This window comes from Lepidochelys kempii, chromosome 16, assembly GCF_965140285.1.
Source record: "Lepidochelys kempii isolate rLepKem1 chromosome 16, rLepKem1.hap1, whole genome shotgun sequence".
Classification (NCBI taxonomy): Eukaryota; Metazoa; Chordata; order Testudines; family Cheloniidae; genus Lepidochelys; species Lepidochelys kempii.
This window is the reverse complement of record NC_136395.1, coordinates 18,187,484-18,200,443: the sequence shown is the minus strand read 5'-3', so window position 1 is coordinate 18,200,443 and position 12,960 is coordinate 18,187,484. Positions and strand designations below refer to the sequence as shown.

At 53.3% G+C, this 12,960-nt stretch overlaps 1 protein-coding gene across 5 annotated transcripts in view; it reads right to left on the bottom strand.

Annotated features, from left to right (window-relative positions):
- Positions 1-918, bottom strand: part of LAMC3 (laminin subunit gamma 3) — a 45,185-nt gene extending 44,267 nt beyond the window's left edge. For all 5 annotated transcript variants that reach the window (XM_073314279.2, XM_073314280.2, XM_073314281.2 and 2 more), the window contains exon 1: positions 521-918. In XM_073314279.2, the coding sequence (XP_073170380.1) occupies positions 521-899 (379 nt within the window). In that variant the 5' untranslated portion in view covers positions 900-918. The remainder of the gene's footprint in view (positions 1-520) is intronic.
- Positions 919-12,960: the final 12,042 nt, after the last annotated feature.

The following is a 12,960-nucleotide window of genomic DNA, read 5'->3' as shown; positions in this document are numbered from 1 at the left end:
CCTGACCGGGACTCTGGGTACATACTTGCATGGTTGGCCCTTACGGGGGCATCTTCACCACTCCTTTTATCCACACTAACTAGTGTAAAGCCAGCATGGGAATGCCTAGGTGGGCTGCAGTCATCCCTCTAATTCCATGGGCCAAAGCCATAGAATCATAGAAACACAGGGTTAGAAGGGACCATCAGGGTCATCTAGTCCAACCCCCTGCCAAGATGCAGGTCACGCAAGGAATGGTGGAGTGGGGGACTCAGCCTGGCTCTCCTGAGTTTCAGACTAATGCCCCAACTACTGGGCCATCCTTCCTCCCACAGGTCCAGCTCACATTTTTAATCTCATCTATACATGTGTATAATGTTGCTCTCTCTCGGGGCAGGGGGGGGATAATCCTAGACGACCAGACCAGCCAACTCCCTCTTCACTTCAAGGGCCTTCTCTTTCCAGCAGCCCCTGCCACTCTGGGCCAGGCCCCTTGAAAGCAGAAGGTTCCCTGGGAAAGGGCGGTTCCGGTCGCGCTTACCCAGGTGCAGGGTGATGTTGACAGAGTTGGGGTGCTGTATCCTGAAGGCCATGGACTGGCTCTGCCACCAGGTGCTCTGCTCCTGGCTGTGGAAGTCAGTCAGGTAGGTGGGGTTGTGGTGGAGCAAGGGGTCTCCCGCGTCGCAGCGGTGGCACAGCTTGGTGGTGTCCCGGGCTCCCATCTGGAGGCAGTAATCCTCAGGCGGGGAGCCGCACGTGTTGGTTGCCCACACCTCCCTGCCGAACGCTGCATTTTCGAAGGCGGGCGTGCAGTACTGTGCCCGCCCCCACGGGTCGTAGCAGGAGTCCATGCCCCCTGCGGCAGGGTACGGCCCGAGGGACAGCAAGGCCAGGACACACAGACAAGGAGCCTGTGCCATGGCGAGCCTCAGAGGACACTGAGCTTCCTTCTCTCAGTCACAGCCTCTGGAGACTCTGGCAGGTCCCTCCTTTTTTGCCAGAGCAGCCCCGCTCTCAGATCCACTCGCTCCAGGTTCCATCTTGTGGATGCTGATGGAAATGCCAAAAAACAGGCTTATTTTTAAATCCAAGACAACGTATTCACCTTCTGTTGGCCCACGATTGACGTCAGGGTCTATGGAGGCTTCACTGGACGTGGAGTGACGGAAAGAGGCCACAGCCCCTCTTCTCTCCATGGCCTATAGATGCCAAGGGATACCCCAAAAGTGTCTGGCCCTGGCTGTGGTTGGGGCGCACCTAGAGCCTCAGCACATCCTTGGAAGCCCCTGTCCTGACCCACCCTTACCACCTCCATCCTGGTCTCACCACTGTGGGCCTTTGTGGCAAAGCACAAGGCCAGCCAGAGAATTCTGGGAAGGATTCTATAGGAGGGACCCCCCAAACCGGACTCATTTTACATAAAAGGCGTATGGGCCCCCGCTGTGGGAATAGGGCCCAGCAGTCTGTTCCCATCAGCCCAGCAATGGCTCTGTAATGTTTCACATCCATCACATTTTCCAGGCTCTTTGCAAGAAGAGGGCTAGAAAGAAACTTTTCTTTTTTTTACATGAAAACGGAGAGTCTCCCTCTATTTCTTATTGTGCCAAACTGAGGAGCAAGGGAGACCTTGGGTGTCTCTGAGCACAATGCCTAGCTCTGCCTCGGCTCTCACACCCCCAACACTGTCAGTGCTCCCCAATCCTGACCGGGGGCACCCCTGCTGTTCCAGTTTGGGGCTCCCCGCATAGCTTTGCTTGCAGGGACCCCGTCACTCAGACACCATCTTTGCCCTAACCTCCAGCACCCTTGTTATTCAAGTGACGCCAACTGTGCTGAACTGTGTTTTACGATGGCCAGGCACTCTCCCATCGGGGACTGGGCTGAGTCGCCCAAACTCCTCCTCTCTGGTTCCCCGCAGGAAGGCAAGTTTGGGGTGCAGGACTCCAGGATCCCCATTCCCTCTTGTGCGACTGAGCAGAGCAGTCAGAGAACTCCAAGGCCCCTTTCCGCAAGCACTTAAGGAAGCCTCCGGGCTCTGAGGAGTTGAGGTAGCTTCTTCTTCTAGGGAGGCTCAGACTTGAAAAGTGTCTCCAGTAGGTGGCAGGGACAGACCATCATTAATCCCTGTCAAGCTACTAGCAGGGAAATGCTACTGGGGTGGGATGGAGGTGCTCAGAGGAACAATAGGTCACCCGAACGGGGAAGCAGGAGCCCAGCGGGGTTACAAGGAGCGCCAGGCCGTGATTCCCTGAGCAGCTTCTCAGGCAAAAAGAACATTTTGCTTCACTTGCCTTTGTGCTGCCCATTTCTGATGCATTCCTCACCCAAGAGACCAGTTGAGGATTTAAAACCAAGAGCCGAAAGGGCTGAAGTGTGAGGGGTCTCAACCACAGAGCACCGGCTCTGAGGTGAATCAGAGTGGTGCCGTCCTGGCCAAACACTTGCTACTCAGCGCAGGCTGCGTGGGCATGGGACATCTGAGATTCAGATTGAGACCAGAAGAAGCATGGTATCCGTCAGACCCTTTGATGGTGTCCCCTGAATAGATATGTGGGCACAGTTGGCAACGGGCTTTGTTGCAAGGATAGGTTCCTGGGTTAGTGGTTCTGTTCTGTGGTATGTGGTTGTTGGTGAGTATTTGCTTCAGGTTGTGGGGGGTTGCCAACTGTGCCCACATATCTATTCAGGGGACACCATCAAAGGGCCTAATAACATCAGCCACACTATCAGAGGCTCGTTCACCTGCACATCCACCAATGTGATATATGCCATCATGTGCCAGCAATGCCCCTCTGCCATGTACATTGGTCAAACTGGACAGTCTCTACGTAAAAGAATAAATGGACACAAATCAGATGTCAAGAATTATAACATTCATAAACCAGTCGGAGAACACTTCAATCTCTCTGGTCACGCAATCACAGACATGAAGGTCGCTATCTTACAACAAAAAAACTTCAAATCCAGACTCCAGCGAGAAACTGCTGAATTGGAATTAATTTGCTAATTGGATACTATTAATTTAGGCTTAAATAGAGACTGGGAGTTGTTAAGTCATTATGCAAGGTAGCCTATTTCCCCTTGTTTTTTCCTTACCCGCCCCCCCCCCCCCAGACGTTCTGGTTAAACTTGGATTTAAACTTGGAGAGTGGTCAGTTTGGATGAGCTATTACCAGCAGGAGAGTGAGTTTGTGTGTGTGTGTGTGTTTCCGGGGCGGGGGGGGGGGGCGTGAGAAAGCCTGGATTTGTGCAGGAAATGGCCCACCTTGATTATCATACACATTGTGAAGAGAGTGGTCACTTTGGATAAGCTATTACCAGCAGCAGAGTGAGTTTGTGTGTGGGGGGGCGGAGGGTGAGAAAACCTGGATTTGTGCTGGAAATGGCCCAACTTGATGATCACTTTAGATAAGCTATTACCAGCAGGACAGCGGGGTGGGAGGAGGTATTGTTTCATGGTCTCTGTGTGTATATAATGTCTTCTGCAGTTTCCACAGTATGCATCCAATGAAGTGAGCTGTAGCTCACGAAAGCTCATGCTCAAATAAATAGGTTAGTCTCTACGGTGCCACAAGTCCTCCTTCTCAGTCATGCAAATGCCTACCATAGAGGAGCTGCACTCACGTAACACAATCCTTGCACGGGAACAGCTTATTTTGGTTTACAAGTCTGGGTTCATTCTGGTGCACTGCATGTCTGCTGAGGGTTTGCACTGGGGCATGGGCACCTACTTTGACTCAGCTACTCCTGTGGCTAAATCCACAATGGAGACGAGGCCCGAGACTTACCTCCAGAACCCAATGGTCCCCAGCTGCTGACTGAAAGGAGATGCTGGCCTCTGTCTGATTTGCTAGGAGCTTGTTTAGGCTTCCCCCACTCAGACGTCACTCCATAATCCACAACAGGGAGCCTCTGGTCATTCTTTCAAGTTTTTTGTGGAAGAGTCCTACAGAATTTAACAGAGAGCAGTTATTTTATACAAGTCTTTGTGGCCCACACTAGGATTCAATAGGATGGGTCACAAAATATGGAAAAAGTCTGCATTTTCTGTTGCATTCTATATGTTTTTAAGAGCAATTTCTATACACCCTCCTGGCTGTTAAATTCTATATGGCTTGCCATAATGGTGCTGATGAAGAAGTGGGTGCCGAGACACAGAGTAGCTGAGGACACGGACACTTGGATGGACACAGAGGCTTGGTTTGGTGCATGCCTCTGAACTGCTATCGGCCAGCGTAAGCCTCACCATGGGGAAATGACAGCATCAATTCAGTCCTGCTAAGAGAACTTCACTCCCAATGCCAACCACTTCACAACGCCTGACTCCCTGCAGCGAGGCAGGTGTGAGGCTGAGGCTGCGATTCCACCCTGAACAATCCTCCCACCCCAGCTGCCAGTATCCCCAAATGTTCTCTAGCTTTGGGGCACATATGTTGTGTCTTGTACCCTGGAATACACACAGCTCAACCTTTACCTCTAAATGTGTCCTAGGTCTATACACTATTCTACCAATGCACCTCAGTCACATCCAGCACCCACCTTCTCTGCTGAGGTTGCACAGTTCTGCCAATGCACCTCACCCCAGACCTGCTCAACCCCACTTATTCCATCCCAGCATCTCCACACAGCTCTGTCCATGCTCCTCATTCCAGCCACGGAGCACCCCCAGCTAGTCTAGCCCTGGGCCTCCACGCTGCTTTGCCAAGACATCTCAGTCCCAGCCGACAACATCCAGCTATTACAGCCCCTCACCCGCCAGCTTGTCCCTTGCAGCTCAACCTTGATTTAACACCCCTTGCTATGCCAGGCCTAGACCCCCCCTCTCAGTTCTGCCAATACACCTCAGTCTCAACTTTCAAGAATAGGGTCAGGTAAGGGAAGGGAACTGGAGGTTGGCTGAAAGAGCATAGACTTGATGGAGCTGCTGCTAGCCCCTTCAAGGGCATGGGGCCAGGCACCCTCCCAAAGGAGATCAGGAAGTGTCCAGCTTTTTCCATCTTCAGGCCTCACTGCAAGATTCAACTCTTCACCCATGCGTTCCCTGAAGCACCAGAGCAGAAGAAAGCCCATTGGTGCACTCAGAAATAAATAGAAGCCGATGGCCAAGCCAAGAAGTAGGACAGAGAACAGACTGTCCCTTCTGGACAAGCTCTCCTTGCTTTTCTATAATCTGTTTCAGTTACCCACAGCAGTGCTCCCTGGTTAGAATAACTCGCCCTTAGAAGCTCTCTGGAAAGGTTCTTGAAACTTAGCCCTTATTTATAATTTAAACTCCCTCCCTCGCCTTTTCTTTTGTTCTTATTTATTTATTTAGGTCTCACAGCTTGCCTCTCAGCACTGGGGAGAGGGCACTGGAGACCAGCCGTGAATTACCAAGGTCTTAGGGAGTCCAAAAGCAGTTCCCACAGCACTGCAGTTTCAAAGCCTCATTAGCATGTATCGACCCAAGTTCTGACAGCTGCAACTGATTCCTCAAGGAAGGGAGAGTTCCCAGTGCTGAGAAACTTCACATCAGCTGCTCATGGCGAAATGGCCTGTAGCAAAGCAGCTGATGTTTCCCCGTGCTCCATTTTTTCCCCTTTAAATAAAGTCATTTTCCTCCTATGGATTTTGGGGAGGGGGAGGAGCAGGGGGGGAGGGGGAGAATGGGATTGTTGGTGAGCATGAATTCTCCACAGAAAGGAAAGGAAGGAACCATTTCCTTCGGGGCTGGAGCTGTTCAAAGTACATTGCTAGGGGGCTTCTGGCCCCAGGGAATTGAGGCAAGGGAACCGCTAGGAGATCAGATGGGGTGGGGTGGAAGCTGAGGGAAAGGGAGGGCAGGGGAGGATGAGGGAAGCTGGGGTGTGTGGGGATCATGGGGCGGTGGGATGGGAGGAGACAGGATCATGGGGGGAAGGACGATGGTTTGGGGTGAGACTGAGGGGGCTGGGAGAACATGGGGTAAACTGAGTACAGTGATGTGGGGTAAGGTGGGGCCGAGGAGGGGTGGGTGAGTTGAGCTGAGGGGAAGCAGGGCAGAGAGGTATGAGGAGCCAGGCCAGCGGTTTCGGGGAAGGAGGCCGAACAGGCAGGGGGTTTTCTCCGACCCTCTCTCTCTAGCACATTCCCATTCCAACAGCTTCTTCTCTCGTGGCCAGTGCTGGGACGGGCCTTCTGACCCCCACTGCATGGGGCCAGCTAACTGACTGGCACAGCGCGCCCTAAGAGCAGAGCTGGGGGCTGTCCTATTTCCAGCCCCCCAGAATGAGCACACCCTACACGCTCCCAGACTCAGCTGTGACACATCCTCCATGGAGCACAGCCTTGGTCAACCTGCGCTCTCTGCTGTGCGCATGAAGCCCCAACACGGGCATCTGCCTCCCCCCTCCACCTCGGTCCTCCCCTCTACACCCAGCTCTGCGGAGCCCGGCCCTTCAGCCAGGCCGTGGTATAGACTGGTCTGCACACAGACTGCAGGAGAGAGGCTCTGAGCTGAGCGGCCACGCTCAGGGAGGGAGGATGGCTAGGAAACCAGAGCGTAAGAACTGAGCTGAAGAGAATCTGACACTTTACCCACCCACTGCTTATTATCAATGCCACCCAGCCCGGGCAGGACCTGGGAGAAATGACACAAAATATAAAAGCTGGCCAGCTAGAAGTGGGCAGTGCAAGAGCCCTGGGGCGGTGGAGATTGCTGCCGGGTGCCCTGAGGGAAGAGAATCTGAGATGAAGAGAAGGGGCAGGGAAGAACTACTTCTCTCTCTTCTTCGCATGACTCTGGATATTTGGGAACAAATTTTGCAGTTTATCAGGGCCTCTGGGTGTGCTTTGTGCTCTCTCAGGCTGGCACATTATTGCCAAACAGAGCTGCCTGGGTCCAGGATGGGATGGGGAAGGCTCCCCCACGTAATAAAAAAAGCAGGGAAGAGAAATGCAAACTGCCTGTCAAGCAGCTGCAGCATCAAGAAGGGGCCTCTGCCAGGGAGTCACTGACACCATGGGCACTTCAGAAGGAAAGCTCTGCCCCGGTGTGACGATGTGACGCAGCAGGGAGAGGGGAGTGTTGACCTGGGAATGTGCCCTGGGGATGGGAGACCTGAGAGCCTGTCACCTGAGGTAACACCTCTGCCCAGGAATGTGAACAGAGGCTGCAGGAGAGAGCCTGCTGGGGGGGTTTAGTTTGCAGTTTGGGGCTGGGTGGAGGAACACAGGGAACCCCAGGGCTGGGGTCTAAGTTCTCTGCTCCCCCAGAAGGACTTGACTGAGGGGTCCTGTTTGTACCCACAAGCTCTGTTTTGGACTGTGTTCCTGTTGTCCAATAAACCTTCTGTTTTACTGGCTGGCTGAAAGTCTCAGTGAATCCCAGGAAGAGGGGTGCAGGGCCTGGACTCCCCCATACTCCGCGATGACTGGTGGTAGCGGTGGGATGTACTGCACCCCATGAACGGTGCTTCCTGCAGTAAGTGACTGGGGAACAGTAAAACGAAGGGGGATTGACGGGGACCAGGCGTGCTGAAGATTCAGAGAGAGACACTTTCAGTTTCAGGGGGCGGTTAACCCCTGGGAGTGTGTGACCAGAGAGAAGGACTTTTGCAGTAACAGGGTCCCCCGGGGGATTGCAGTGAGCGGTCCCAGGGGCGGAGGAGTCTGCAGCTCGGTGACCTCAAGAAGGACTTGCACACGAGGGGTTTTTCCTGGAAACTGTAGAAAGCTGCCCAGGCCTGTGAGTGGCCAGCAGGGAGATGTACGCTAAATGCCTTAAGAGTGACCTGGTGGAGCTGCGCATTGGGAGGTCCACCAAGGAACAGCTGATTGCCCAGTTGGAGGAGAGGGATCGCTTGGATGACCCGATCCCTGTCCCAGAGGGAAGCCGCCCGGCGGACGCAGCGTGGGCCCTGGGGCCTGACCAGGCTGGGAGGGGTCAGACTGCTGCCGAGGACATCCCGAGACCCTTCCTACCTATGCCTGGGGGAGGGGTTGGGGGAAGCCCGGTGAATACCGAGGGCACCCTGACCCCGGCAGCCAGCAGGGGATCCTCCCAGCGGAGCTCCCCATCCCTGGGGCGGATGCGGCTGGAATGGGAGAGGGAGATGAAAATGAGGGAGCTGGAGGATCATGAAAAACAATGTCAACATGAGCAGGAGGAGAAGGAGCGGGAACGTCAGGAGAAGGAGCGGGAACGTAGGCATGAGCAGGAGGAGAAGGAGAAACAAAGACAGCATGAACTGGAGCTGGCCAGGCTGAGGAGCAGTGGGGCCCCGGCTGTGGTGAGTGAGGGGGGACCCAAGACTGCAAGGAGCTTTGATAAGTGCTTCCTGGCCCAGCGGAAGGAGGGGGAGGACATAGATAGCTTCCTGACTGCCTTTGAGAATGTCTGCGAGATGCACAGGGTTGACCCTGCAGACAGGCTCCAGTTTCTCACTCCCTTACTGGACCCCAAAGCCGTGGAGGTGTACAGCCGAATGAAAGGGCTGGAGGCAGGGGACTATGAACTGTTCAAACAGGCCCTGCTGCATGAGTTTGGGCTGACCCCTGAGATGTACCGGAGAAGGTTCCGGAGTCAGCGTAAAACGCCTGAGATCACATACCTACAACTGGTCAACCGAATGCAGGGATATGCCCGCAAGTGGACGGCTGGGGCCCAAGCTAAAGAGGACCTGCTTGACCTAATTGTACTGGAGCAACTGTATGAACAGTGCCCATCCGACCTGAGGCTGTGGTTGGTAGACAGAAAACTAAACCCCCCCAGCAGGCTCTCTCCTGCAGCCTCTGTTCACATTCCTGGGCAGAGGTGTTATCTCCCTCTCCCGGCTCAGGTGACAGGCTCTCAGGTCTCCCATCCCCGGGGCACATTCCCCGGTCAACACTCCCCTCTCCCTGCTGCGTCACATGTCACGTTGTCACACCAGGAGCCCCTGAAGCCTGCAGCGGTAGCAGCCAGAGAGCTGCCCTTGGCTGGAACAAGGAAGAGCTGCTGAAGATGAGCACCCAGCCCTGTGTCCAGTGCTGTCCAGAAGTGATGGGCACAGGCTGTCGAGCTGCTCTCTTCCTTGCCCCTGCAGCTGCTCCAGGCCCAGTTGGAAGTGTGCACAAACCTTCTGTGATCAGTGAGCCTGGTCCTCCTTTATGAATGGTCCAAACATCCACTCCTTTACCCACTTTGTCTTCTGCAAAGCACTAGGGAGACCGAAAGAGCAGCTCATGGTGACAGTTCTGGACTGGGATTCAGGAGATTTTGGTTCAATTCCCAGCTCTGCTGTAGACCTGCTGTGTAACCTTGGGCAAGTCTCTGCATCTGTTCCCCTGCTAAAAATTGGAAGTGATAATCCTTCCTCTCTCCCACCAGTCATCTATGGTGCCTAGCTTGCTTGTAAGCTCTTTGGAACCGGGTTTTTTTTACTGTGTATTTGTACAGAGTCTAAACAATGGGGCAGAGATCTTGGTTGGGCCCTCTAGGCACTGCATAATACATATAATAGCAGGAGAAGGACATTTTTGGGATACCTGCCAGTACAACGGCTGGGCAGTGAGAGTTGTTGCTAACCATGGATCAGTGGCTGGTGGTGATGGCCGTTTGTGGACTCAGGCGAAGACGACATTACTGATTTAGTTTTACGGGGATATACAGATGAACAAGAACCAGTTAGCCAGGCCAATGCTTGTGTTGAGATCTGTTTTACTTTATCCAGATAAGGTGCTAGATTAGAGTGACCAGACAGCAAATGTGAAAAATCGGGACATGGGGTGGGGGGGCAGTAATAGGAGCCTATATAAGAAAAAGACCTAAAAATTGGGACTGTACCTATAAAATCGGGACATCTGGTCACCCTATGCTAGATGAGAATCTGAATGAGAAACCATTGTAAAGCAGGTAGGCAAAGAGGCAAGTGCCAGGGCTGTTCACAATGACGGCGGTGAAGGATGCATCTTGCTCAATGGCATAACAGCCGGATTTGTACTGAGTACAAAAGGCAGTGTCGTTCACCCATGCAGATCCAAAGGGAGCAGAACATAAAGCCCTTTATTAAGGCCCACTCTACTACTACTGGATAAGTATGGCTGGACTAGACTTACACTGGAAGTGACTGGAGGTTCTATCAGCAGCAGGTCTGTACGATTTGCAGCAATAGGTTGTCACAGCTGGCCAAGAGAAAGGAAAACTTTGACATGGCTGAAAGTGCGTGATGATTTATCGTTGCCACTGCTGACTGACAGTCTGGCAAGGGACCACGGAAGTGTCCTGGAACGTGCTTCATGGCTCGTCAGACACACTCCGGTTGGCACCCTGGCAGAGAACTGTTAACACGTTCCCAGAATGGGCTTTGTCAGGCACTGGTTGATTGATTGGCATGCTGGCAAGAGGCAGAATCTTTTACATGTCCCAGAGAGAACTCCACTGTTTGTCAGGATCCGGCAGACACTTGGAGAGAGAGAGCATTTCCAGAGACCCCTTTTTGCCAGGATCCTGCTACAGTTATAGGTCACAGAAAAAGCAGCGGAGTTAGCACACAGCTTGGTAATCAGCAGAGCAGTTTGCCCTGTTGCAAGAGGAGTTCCTGCCAGGTGACTCCACTTTGGATGCTAACCGAGAGGTCATAAGAACAGCCCTACTGGGTCAGACCAGAGGTCCATCTAGCCCAGTGTCCTGTCTTCTGACAGTGGCCAATGCCAGGTGCCCCAGAGAGAATGAATAGAACAGGGAATCATCAAATGATCCATCCCCTGCTGCCCATTCCCCGCTTCTGGCAAACAGAACCTAGGAGCACCATCCCTGCCCATCCTGGCTAATAGCCATTGACAGACTATCCTCCATGAATTGATCTAGTTGGTTTTTGAACCCTGTTATAGGTCTGTGCTGGATTACTGCAGCAGGGGCCCCTCTATGAAGCATGGCAAAATTGTTCACCTGCTTTCCGCAGGGGTATTCGTGTCATGCCTGGGAGTAAACTCCCTGGAGCGCGTGCTCCTGTTTTCAGTCAGCGATCACACTTACAGCCCCTTCAAATGACAACAGCTGGCTTCAGCTTCGACTTGGCTGATTGGAGAAATAAGCTCGAGCCAGGGGGTTTGGTCCATGTCCATCTCTAATCAGTACGTCTTTCTGGGTCAACAAGTCTTGTGACTGAATTCAAAATTATTTTGGGCTTGCCCTCGCTCCTCCTCCTTTGAGAGCAAGATCATCAGAGGATTCTTCCTTTCATTTCATGTGGCTAGAGCCTGGAAAGATAACATCCTCTTGCAGGGGAGGGGTCTTGAATATAGTTACAGGATCCCCCGTCTCATTCTAAGCCGTGTTCTTCCGTGGGAGACCCCAAGCCACCTCAAAGTATTATGGGAATTTCCAAATGCCACAGGGGAGAAGCCAATGGACTCCAGCCTTCTCAAGGCAGGAGAAGCAGTGGGACAAGAATGGTGGAGGGCACCCAGAGGGCAGCTCAGGAATTATCCTTGTTCCCTCTGTCAGATTGGGATGCCAATGGCATGGAACTGATCCACAGCCTGGTACCTCCACGGCCAGCTAAGGAGCCTTTGCCCATCTGCTCTGGTCCAGTTTCTCCAAGCATGATGGAGGAAGAGCTGCATGGGTTTGACTTTCACACGATGGTACGCTGTCACCATCAGGTCACACAGCCACGAGGCCCCAGAGCCAGGATCCCTTCCCAAGCATTTCGCCACCCAGCCCCAGCCAACCCAAACTAGGTGCCTCACAAGGGTTAAGAGCCTTCCAGGCGGCTGGGAGAAAACGTTCCTCTGATTTGCTTAATGAACGTTAATTAAGAAGACAGAAGATAGCAGATTCCTTCAGGGTAGAGATGAAAGGCTCGTTAATTAAATCTGGAGAGAGAGGGAGCAGGGCCAACTGATCCTCCTCCTGATCAGACTTGACAATGCAGGCACCGGCAGAGGCAAGGTGTGTCCGAGGGCAGAAAATCCCCCTTCCTCCCCCGCCCCCCAGTTCAAAGCAAGGAGTGTAGCCGGCATGGGGCTTAGTCTGTCTTTTGAAGGGGCACTCAGGTGCGGGGGTGGAATCACTTTGCATGCAGCGTGGCTCTCCGTAGTTTTGAGGGGAAGGGGGATCCTGTCTGCTACCAACACCCACTGGCCTGCCTCTCTGGTCTCTGTTGGACAGGGGAGGCTGGAGCTGTGCTGTGCTGAGAATCAGAGCAGGGACAGTTACACGGAGCTCCTGTATTCCTGCAGTCACACCCGAGTCCCAAGCTGCAGAGAGGGGTGAACAGGAATGAGAGGAACCAGACTCTGTTCCAAGGCAGATCACTCACCTGGGCATCAGAGGCTCCTTTCCTCAAGCCAGAGTTTTTTATTGCAGAGGAGCCATCTATCTTCTCCAGCTCTGCCTGCTTTCTCCCTTCCCTTCCCTTCGGTCACTGGCCCCATCTTAAAAAATGGGTAGCGTGCAGTCTGTAGCAGGGGGAAGGAATTCACAGCCCTGAAAAGTGGGCACACCTGAATCGGGCACTGTATGGAGCTGGAGCCAGACGGGGCCAGCATTGAGAGCTGCTTGGGTGCAGGGTTGGGCCCTTCCCTACCTTTAACCATTGCAAGAAAATAAATCCTGTACATAAAGTTCTCTCCTGGAAGCTGCACTTCCCATAGCAGCAAGTGAGAAGAGGTCTCTCTCTCTCTCAATTCACTCCCTGGGGAGGAGGAGAAGTGGGCTTAAATTTCAGTGTGCACCTGGGAGACTCTGGCCTTGCAGCTGCAAATCTGATCCATAGGGTGTCTGTGCCACTCTTGCCCTCAGGAAATCAGAGCCAGGCAAAGCTATCTACAAAGGAGGAGCTCGGATTCTGGGTGCTAGTTCACTGGCGACCGTCCAACAAGACACAGCTGGGACAATCTTCCCTCCTGCAGCCACTAAACTGGCCCTCCCCAAAATTTCCCAACTTTGCTCAAACTCAGATGCCAGCCTTCGGTTGGAGCTGGGCTGGTTTTCACTGCCACACGCTACTACCAGACCAGCTGCCTGGATGGCCTGGC